General features: G+C 49.3%; 1 protein-coding gene across 6 annotated transcripts in view; it reads left to right on the forward strand.

The window, feature by feature from the left end:
* LOC129200846 (UDP-glucuronosyltransferase 1A1-like) overlaps positions 1 to 5,604 on the forward strand; it is a 32,057-nt gene extending 26,453 nt beyond the window's left edge. For all 6 annotated transcript variants that reach the window (XM_054812088.1, XM_054812093.1, XM_054812090.1 and 3 more), the window contains exons 2-5: positions 1,783 to 1,914; positions 2,164 to 2,251; positions 3,024 to 3,243; positions 4,563 to 5,604. In XM_054812088.1, the coding sequence (XP_054668063.1) occupies positions 1,783 to 1,914; positions 2,164 to 2,251; positions 3,024 to 3,243; positions 4,563 to 4,860 (738 nt within the window). In that variant the 3' untranslated portion in view covers positions 4,861 to 5,604. The remainder of the gene's footprint in view (positions 1 to 1,782; positions 1,915 to 2,163; positions 2,252 to 3,023; positions 3,244 to 4,562) is intronic.
* Positions 5,605 to 10,523: the final 4,919 nt, after the last annotated feature.

Genomic DNA, 10,523 nt, shown 5'->3' on the forward strand with positions numbered 1-10,523 from the left:
GGCTTTTCCCTCAATACTGGCCTATTTCCAGTAATTCCATTTTGTACACCTGTTTGCAAGACTTGGTGCTAGCTGGGGTAATGCAGGAGGCCAAATCATGCTAGCCTTCTGCCCTCGAGCAGAGGAGCATTTCTGCAGGAATTTCAGACAGTGGCAGACCTGAATGAAATCGCCCCCATCCAGTCAAGCAGCAAGAGATCCACTTCTTCAGTGTAAAAATATTCTGTCCCAGATCTGGACTGCAACTATATTTTGCTTGAACTATCTCAGACTTCCTAAGTATGGGATATCTGCCACTTTCCACTAAGAAATCCTCCTAATTCTTAGTGCTTTCTCTTATTTTTCAGTGCGTGTCCACTGCAGGTATTTCATAAAGGTCACCAATACAAGCCGATGCTGGTTAAAAAGACTTTAGTAAAATAACCCACCTATTCCCAAAGCAGGGCTACAAAAAGTTGCATAATGGTAGTGGCGTTTCTGAGCAGAAAACCTTAGCACACGAAAACATTTAAAGAACAGAGTAAAACCGATGTGCCTGGTCCCACAGAAAATAAAGCTAAATACGCCCTGAAATGACCGTATCTGGTCCACCACATCAGGAACTGCCAAAGAATTTTGTACCAAGAGCACATTTGTAATTTGGGGCGGATTTTGCAGTTTCCCAGATGTCTGTGAGTTTACAGAGATCTGATTTCCCAACTAGACATCTACGACGCCTTAACAGAGAGCGCGTCTTCAGAGAAATCTGGTAAGACAGACTCAAGCCCTGAAGTTAGAATTACATTTCACCTTGTTTGCCCCCAGGAGAGCATCAGGTCTGCTCTTCAGTGTGCAGCTATCACCAAAGCTTCCATGGCTCCTTCTATTTGGGATCCGGCCTCAAATGAAGGGCCACGGCACTCTGGTCAGCCACAAAAATAAGTAACGGAGCATAAACTAAGAGGGTCAGTCTCGGTTATCCCCTCACACCCTAGAGATAACATTTCAATTGTCAGACTTACAGGAACATTTAGTTCATTTTATTCCACTCATTTAACTCTGCCTGCAACAATTCCCTCCAGTTTTGTCTTTCCTTCCTTGGCTTTACCAAATATTTTTCTACAGCACAGGATTTTTGCTCCAGCCTCTCTGTTTTTATGCTTCATCAGAATCCTTTTGTTCATGGATTCTAGTGACAGATCTCCTAGTCTTTCATTTATTTAAATCAAACCAACAGATAAAAAAAAAATTGCCAGCAGTTCAATATTATCATACTCAAAGAAGACCCAGTAAATCTAGATATGGGAAAATAGAGCTATCTGCTGTCAGAACACTTTTCGAGATCTTAATTCTCTCTTGCAGCTTCATGGTCTGAAAAGGAGAGCATCAGCTCTGAAGCCAGAGCATCTGACTTGCGATAAATGTGAAAAATAAACCACAATGGATTCACCTGGGTCTTGGTACAGCATCTTTTTTACTGCACAGAAACTGATGTCTTTGAGCAGGCAGGCTTTGCTACATGACTGTTTTAAAGTAAATTTTTTCTCATGTCCATACTGAATCTCGCTTTGGGCTTCAATTCTGCAGACACTCACACACATCCATAACTTTGTTCATCCACCTGTGCCCGTTTGTTTTCCCTGGGACTCATTTTCATATAGATAAGTAATTTTCCTGATCATAATCTCATTGTGTTGACTAATTATTTTATTGCCTTTCCAGATAGTTTTGTGGGAACGTGACAGAAATTGCAGCATACGACATGGAAGGGACTTTGACTAAGGATGTGCTTTGTGTTGGCAGGAATTTGAAGCTATCGTGAATGCCTCTGGAGAGCATGGCATCGTTGTCTTCTCGCTGGGCTCCATGGTCTCTGAGATTCCTATAAAGAAAGCCACAGAAATCGCAGATGCCTTGGGAACAGTCCCTCAAACGGTACGGTTTCTCTCTCCCCCTTCCAGCACAGCAATTCAACGCTGTTTTCAAATACAGTATACGATTACCTTCAGTTTTCAGAGCACTTGGTCCTCCCTCCTTTCTCCTGCTTCCTGATGCCACAAGAAACAATCACCCCAGGCTCCTCTGCACGACAAAACAAGTTTTATGCACCACAAATGTTTTTAGGTGTGCCTAAAAAAGAGGCCAGTTGCTGAGAACTGACATTATATTTACTTCTTTTGAAAGGTTTTGTGGCGATACACGGGAGAGGTACCCCCCAACCTGCCAAAGAACGTAAAGCTCATCAAATGGCTGCCACAGAATGATCTTCTGGGTAGGTCTGAGATACCTTGAGTGATACCAGCTGTTTCTTTTAATCTGATACTGCTGTTGTATGGCCCCATTAGCATCATCTGTGCTGACTCCCTGTATCACTGTGTCACAAGACTTCCTTACAGCCTTTGCTGTTTCAACCAGAGCTCGACTTTTAGAAACTTAGCTGATTGCAACCTCAAAATTGCTGAATTATAAAACAACACTGTTTGGAAAGGTGTTCCAACACTTGCTTACCCTTACTGTCAAAAATGGGGGGGTCTTTGTCTCTGACTAGCCAGTCTCAACACCCAGCCATGGGGTTTTTGTCAGAGTTTTGTCTACTGGACTGAGAAGAAAATTTCAGGTCCCCGAGTGAGCATTTCCAGACAGATCGTCGGGCTTTTCAAGTGGTTAAATTGTAGGTGCTATTGCCAGGAGTGCATCTGTTGGTTAGCAAACCAACATCTGTTGGCTCGGCTGTGGGAGATCTGCAAAACCAGCAAATGGAAGACATGGTAAAAAAGTGATGGTAACATCCTCTTTAACCTCACTTGGCTCTGATTTCATCCTAAAATCTGAGAAGCTTTGGAGGATTATCCAAGGCTTTCCAGAGATTACCCGAACCAAGACAGAGCTCTACAACCCAAGATTCGTTCAATCTCCTGTAAAGTCCTGCCCAAAGTTCTTGATCTATACCTACCAGTGCCATTTTTGTGCAAGTTTTTCCCCAGGGATGTGTTCCTGCGACTTAATGAATCAAAAAGCTAAGCAAACCTTTCTTTCCTCCACAGCTCACCCTAAGACTCGTGCCTTTATTACCCACGGAGGTTCACACGGTGTTTACGAGGGCATATGCAATGCGGTGCCGATGGTACTAATGCCATTATTTGGAGACCAGATGGACAACGCCAAGCGAGTGGAGTCACGGGGAGCAGGACTGACCCTGAATATACTTGAAATGACTTCGAAGGACATATCCACTGCCCTGAAAGCAGTTATTAATGATAAAAAGTCAGTAATAGAAACACAACTTTTCTCCTTCTACTGTTGTATAACACCAGCACTCTAGCTTCCAGCTTAACAGAATGTTAATCTGTTCTTATATGCCACCTTATATCAAAGCTACATCACTGAGAAGCTGATGCTTGCCCGGGGGTAGCCTCGTCCTGTCCCCGTAACAGCACTGCCCTTCTCACTGCCTGGGATTATAATCATTAGGTGACACGAACTGGCTGATCTGAGAGGATGCAGGTATCAAAGAAGACGCAACATAAGTGCGATGGCAAAAATCAAGTTAACAAAAGATGTGCCACGTGCTCAAAGCCAAATTTGCCAGGCAGTGGTGTAGAGGGTTTTGACACAATGTGCCAGAAAAGGCAATCGGTGAAGGGAGATGTGGCAAACTGCTTTTGTTCCCCAAATCAGTGGTGACATAAGTCAGCGGGAAGCCTGAAAAGGTTGAAAGGCTCAGCTGCCTGGCTGATTTTCTTTGCGTGAGGCTTGCCCAGAGATGCTGTCTGCACCGCAGCAGGAGGAAGGAGACAAGTGGCAGTGCCTCAGTGTAGTCCAGAAGCTGTACTGCATCGGGAAGTATTGCCTTCCAGCTGGCAGGGTTTAGTAAACATAGCTATTATCACTCATTTATTTTACAGACCAGTTTTCTCAGTCATTTCCCCCCCACCAGGGTGCTCACAAGGAGCTGTATGAGCACAGCCAGCCGCTGCCTGGCTCAGCAAGGCTGGACAATTCCAGCACAGGGCAGGAGGAACGCGCGTGGGTACCATGCTAGACGTCATGGTATTGCAGTCAGCGTGCCCAAGGTGTTTTAAGGCATCACAGGGAAGATGTTTTCAGACATACCCTCCTCTTCCCCGCTCTGTTGTCATTAGGGACCCTCAGTCCTTGGCATCTCCTCCCCATCATGTTTCTGAGAAATGGCATCTTATTGCCGTTGCTTCCTACCCATCGTTCTTACAGCAATACTACTACTACTACTACTACTGCACCTTGTTCTATAGCTGGACAGTTTTTCTACTCCCAGGCTCACATTTCTGCCAGACGTCTTCATCCTTCACTGCAGAGATTTTGCTGACAGCTCAGACTAAGCTTTTTCTTCTTTTTCTAATACCTTTTCTCCTTTGTCATTGACAACAGCACTTTTCTGGGCCCATAACTTTGCCATTATCCTTCTCAGGGGGTGGTGGTTGGGGAAAGACCACCAGAGAAGCCCCCAGCAGGCCACCAGACAACTGACACTGCATCCCCTTTTCCTGGGGACTCAGTCTCAGCAGCACAAGTCACTGAAAACACCAAATGTTTTTTCTTGGCAGGTACAAAGACAACATCAAGCGTCTCTCAGAGCTTCACCTCGACAGACCCATTCACCCCCTGGACCTGGCTGTGCACTGGGTGGAGTTTGTAATGAGACACAAAGGGGCCCCACACCTGCGACCTGCTGCTCACGACCTGAACTGGATCCAGTACCACTCCCTGGACGTCATCGCCTTCCTCCTTGCCGTGGTGCTCCTCTCCCTCTTCATTTCTCTGAAGTGCTGCCTGTTCTGCTGCCGCAGGTGCTGCGGTAAGAAGGGAAGAACAAGAAAGTCAACCAAATCAAAGTCCCACTAGCAGATGAAACCAGTGGTAGGAGATAAGGCCTCTGCTCCAGACCAGAAGGATCAGAGAACATCTCAAATTTCACTAAAATAATTGCTTTCAGTCAAGAAATTATAGCATTCCTTTAAACTAGCACCAGGGGAGGGGTTATTTCACTGATGTAATTTTTACCTTTTAGAATCAGTTGCTAAAAATAATTTGCATAGGAGTGCTTCAGTCACTTAGGAAGACATTAGTGTGAAGCCCAAGGCTCCTAGCTTCCACATCTTGGTGTACAGAGGACTCACAGTGACATATCTTTTTTTTTTTTTAACCTCTATATGCAATGGAGATATATCAGGATTTCATAAGACTTTGCTTCAAGAGCTTTTGGAGAACCATTTGCTCTGTAAGACTCAGGTTTATCAAGCACTTTGAAATCTTTGTATAGCTGTTGTTACAGAAGAGGCAAATGTTGTACGCTGACAATACGTGTCACATACGCCAAGCTAGACGCACATCGCAAATGGGTTTTGTGTGTGTTTACAATACCCTGAACAAAATTAAGGTTTTGGCAGGGAAGTGGTTGTAAAGCCACCGGTGTTTCACCCAAGTTCCCCGTCAGGCAGAATCTGGTGTATCTGGAGCGTACCTGTTAGGTGATGAGACCTTTGTAAGCGATGTTTATAAAACCCAACTGATTTACTCTTTGTAAGTGAGGTTCAGGTAAAGACCTAAACCCCAGCCCTACAAATAAACCCCCAATATTAACAATAACGGCTCTTGTGTTTTCTGACTTGAGAGGTATGGGGCTGAACGCTTGTGGGTCACGGAGAGAGAGCTGGAGAAGGGAAAGATTCAATCCCCTGTGGCGTGAAAGCCACCTCAATGAACAAAAGCCAGTTCTCAGCATTACTGTCTCACTGCTCGGTGCCTTGGTCCTTGCTGAGGGGTTACAGCCTGACGCTGCCACAGTCCCCACTACTACATATAGAAAAGGTCAGAAAAGACCTTAAACATAAGTTAATATTCAGGGCTCAACGCAGGCTGGGGCATCCCGGTACGTCGGCAGGCGTCCTGCAAAGTACCTGGCACTGTTATTTTCTACTGCTGTTTGAAAAAGCAAGTACTTTCGTGAAAGCTGTTAAGTTCAAGGCAACAGTCCCTCTCCTCCTCATCCTCTGCAGTGCCTGATTCTTGTGTGGGCATCCACGCCACCTGCAAACTGTCCAGCACCGGTGCCGACTGTTACTTTCCATCCTCTGCCTTTCCCTTTCCTCCTCCTGCCCCAGTAAAGAGAGAAACGCATCTTTAGGACACACGGAGAGTCCCCACGGTGCGTAAGAGCTGACCTGCTTTTAAAATGCAGCTTCTGCAGCTCCACACCTTCTTGAAGTGACAGCTCTGGCTGTGTCCCGGCTGCAGCCAGGTGACAGCAGCGCATCCGTGCCACGTCACGCAGCGCCTCTGGAGAGCTCGCAGTGCCCATCGCACCACCAGCCGCGGTGGTTTCAGTCATCTCCGAGCACGGGGTTGGCTTCCAGCAGCTGTCTGATGCAAAAAGCACTTGAAAATGTCCTTAGGGAGATGTTGTCTGAGTACCCTGCTGCAAACAGGCTCTGGATCAATCCAGTGACTTCCTGTGCATGGACAAGAGACAAACCCCTTGATTTCAGATCAGATGAACTGAATTTAAAAAAAACAACCAAACCCAACCAAAAAACCCAATTCAGCTGTTTGTTTGGGTGTGGTTTTGTTTGGTTTTTTTTTTCCCCAATTCAAACCCTCTTGTGTAGGTGGAGAAAAGGAAGAGGATGCGAAACGCCCATCCCATGGCTTTCATTTCAGAAAGATCTCTAACAAAGCTGAAGCAAACCAGCAGCAGAAACCAGGTCCCTCCTCCTCCTCTCCTTTTCCCTTTGCTCTCAGCCTCAACTAGTTTGTCCTGCTCTTTATTTTCCCTTGGCTTACTGGAAAAATAAGGAGGCCGGGACTGGGCAAGCGTCACATCGTGTCCAGTTTGAGCTGTGCCCAGCAGAGGACACTACGATATCGCTAACAGGAGGGAGCAAGGCACAAGCCGTCCGTCCCCACCAAGCCAGCCCGAGTGGGTCGGTGGAAGTCGATAGCGACTTGTTTATCCGTCTCTGCTCCAGAAATACAGACCCTGCCGCACGGAGATGATTTTCAGAGTGAATTAGGGGCCAAATTGCGTGGGACAATGCTTCCCAATCCTTCTCAAGGGATCTTCCTTACGCTGGGGATGCCGTCCCCTCTTATCGCCCCTTAATTGGGTGCCATAGAGAGCCATGCTGCCCTTCAGCAGGGCAGAGAGCCCCAAGCCCCCGCCGCCCTTACTGGGAGAAGGAGAAATCATTGGCCACGATGTATTTCAACAGAGCTGAGACTGGGTCACTTCCCAAAAGGGGAAACTGAGGCAGGGCCAGCCATTGCTCCTCTCCCGGAGCTGTGCAGGCTCCACATCGCCCCAGGGCTCCGGGCGCTGCAGCCTGAGCTTTTCCAGCAAACCCTTTAAATCTCTGTTTTTAAACACCTGCCAAAAGACAGCAGCCAAAAAATCCCTTCGCTGCCCTTGGAGAAAGGCGGTACGAAGACCTCCCGCCTGCGGCAGCCGGTAACACCCCTGCGGAGCTGCCAAAGGAGAGGAGAGGCTGTTACTTTTCACTCCCACCTGGGGACTTTTGTAGTGTTGATTTTATTTTTGCTTGGATTTTAACATCCAGGCTTGCAACAGTAAGGCTGGGAATAAAAAAGCAGCGCAAGCCAGCGCTGCTCCTGGCTCCTCTGGTGACCCTCGGACCCTCCTGGCTGCAAAACACGGGCGAGAGGCTCTTCGGCTTTGGATGGGGGTGTCCCGGGGGACGCAGCAGCCCTGGCTCCGTTGGGAGGATGCAGTCGGCATCTCTCGCTGCTTCCCACCAGCTGGACCACGGGAAATGACAGGAATTGCTGACATTTTTCTGCAGCCACAGGGTTTCTGCAGCCTCACGCCAAACCCTCCCATCCCCAAGGGCAATGCTGAGGTTTTTCCACTGCCTCCTCCCCCTCCCCGGCGCAGGGGTCCAAGAAGACCCCTGGCCCATAGGGACACAGCGCTCAGAGGGGGACTTGCCCCCTTGGAAGAAATGCTGAGAAGTTAGATCTGCTCGTTATTCAAGGGCAGAGTGAGAAACAGCAGCGACCTGCAAATGAGCGCTCCCCCCTCCTCCTCCTCCTCCTCCACCTCCTCCTCCTCCTCCCCTGCGCAGGGCTCCCACAGCCGGAGACCCCCGGATGGGTCCCCGTGCTACCTCATCCTGCACGTTCTCACTTGGATGCTCACACTCAGACCTGCAATCACTTTTTTTTTTTTTTTTTCAAAAGATCTATCTTTTGGGTGGCTTTGTACAAAGTAAATACTTACTGCTGCCAGCAATCATCCATGACTCCAGTTTGGGGGGTTTCACAGGAGTTCCCAAACCCCCTTTCAGCATTGTTTCCCACCGTGGGAAAAGCACTGAAAGCTTGAGATAAGAAGTGCAATGTGCGTGCCTGCTGCCCTGAGGAGTGCGGATGAGGGATGCCGACCTGCCAGGAGCAGCACCAGCCTCATTTAAAAAAAAAATAAAAAAATAAAATAGAAACACAAAAAAAACCCCACCCCAAGCGCACATGCACCCACAAACAAGGTTGCTTCGAGATTGCAGGTGTGATGACTGCGATGGCGCAGAGCCCTGCCCTCCTCCCTGAAAGCCTGCGGAGCCGTGCAGGGGTAATGCTGCCATGCAGCCCCCCCACGGTCCCTGTGGGAAGGGGCTGAACTCCCCCCCCCCGTGTCGTGCCTTGGCCCCAGCATCATTCTCCAGAGCTGCGGCCACCCGTGCAGCATCCCGTGGGCGAGCTGTACCCCGCGGCCTGGCCCTCGGAGACGTCCCTTCCCGTGACACGCTGCGTGACGGCTGGCTCCGGTCCCCAGCGCTGCCTGGAGGACGGCGAGGAGCTGGCACTGGCAAGCCGGGTGCTTTTAGCTGGAGCAGCCATGCAGCTCTCCGATTAATTATCACCTGCAGAGGTGTTTTTAGGAGTTATTTATAGGCGAGCCTGACGAAACCCGGGGAAAGCAATTGCCAAAGCGAACCAGCAGAAAATGCAGGACAGCCGCTCCCTCCCCGGGAGGAAGGTGCCCTGCTGAACCCGGAGAGGGAGCAAACTGCTCTGGCTTTAGGATTTAAGCTCAGTGAGCCAGGTTAAGCCCATGCAGCAGCTGGGCTCAGTCCATAGCTTGGTCCGTAACCCCGCTGCTGCCGCCAGGCTGCCAGCACTGAACCAGGCTTACGAAGGAAAGAGAAGATGATGAAATCTCCATCCACAAATGTCTCCCTGCTCTCTGAGCATGCCGGTATTTCTGGGGGAGGCGACGTTGTCTCCGAGCTCATCTTTCCCAGAGCGAACCCCTGCCCTGCCTACGGCGGGTCCACGGCTCACACCAACCATCACGAGGAAAGCTTCGGCTTTGCCAGGTACTAGCAAGTGCTCCCAGCACCAATTCCTTTTCTGTTAAGGACGGGTGAAAGGTTTCATACGCCAGATCTGATTGCTCGGGATGATAAAAGCAAGTCATCAGCACGGGCTCTACAACCGTCAGCAAATCCTAAATCCCCCCCCCCGCCAGCCAGATATTGCCTGGCTTATCCAACCGCGTGACCCATCTTCAAAAGCCAGCCTGAACAAATGGAGCAGATTTCTTCCCTGAAATGCTAGGAGCCTAGATTATCTTGGGGGGGGAGGATGCGGTCCCCCCCTTCTCTGGGGCAGATCCAAGCAAGCTGCATCTGTTCCCAAGCATCCCTCTCCGCTCATCGCCCTCTCCCAGCGAGGGATCGGATCGCATCCCACTGACTCGCTTTGTGCCGGACGAGACTTTGCAAAGCGTCTGCTGGAAGCTTTAATTAACGTTCAGCGGGGGGTAATCAAAGCAGGGCAGGAACCCAAGGTTCGTTATCTTCCGGAGGCTGCTGAAGAGACGGTGGGGCCGTCCTTTGAGTTTGGGCCACAAACGGTTGGTCCGAACTCCTTGGAGGGGTGGGTCTGAGATGATTTCAGCGTACCACGAGGGATGCTGCTGCGGGACGGGTTCAGGGATGGGCAGGGGAAGGAAGGGGAAACCACAACCAGCGTCGCTCCTGACATCCAGCCAGTCCGTTGAACAGTAACAAAAATAACCCGTGCATCTCCCCAGCCAGAGGCTCCTTCCCTTTCCTGTAGACATCAGGGTCCTTCCACCCCAAATCAAGCTATGGGTCACCCCTTGCAGAACTGACCGCTCAACGATTGAAGCTCGTCTGTCTTTTGGCCAGGCTCCTCTGCACGCAGCCTTTGGGGAAAACATGCCTTTATAGTCTGCTTCCCCCCCCCCCCCAATATAATAAAAACGTCCAAATGTGTCATTCGTTGCTTGAAATTCCCTGAATTTCACCAATGGATTCAGCCTGCTGAGTTGTGGTGAGCCCCAGGGGATGCTTTGGGTAAAGCCCGTCATAAAAAAAAAAAAAAGGCTTTTCGACAGGAGGCTCGAGCGGGAGTTGCGTTTCCAGGGATGATCACCACCTCCGTTAATTTACAGTCATCCAAGCCCATGTTTTATGAGGGATCAGGCCTGATTAAGTTGGCTTAAGTAATTAAGGTGCAAAGAACAA

Source organism: Grus americana, unplaced genomic scaffold (genome assembly GCF_028858705.1).
Source record: "Grus americana isolate bGruAme1 unplaced genomic scaffold, bGruAme1.mat scaffold_566, whole genome shotgun sequence".
In the NCBI taxonomy this organism is placed as follows: domain Eukaryota; kingdom Metazoa; phylum Chordata; class Aves; order Gruiformes; family Gruidae; genus Grus; species Grus americana.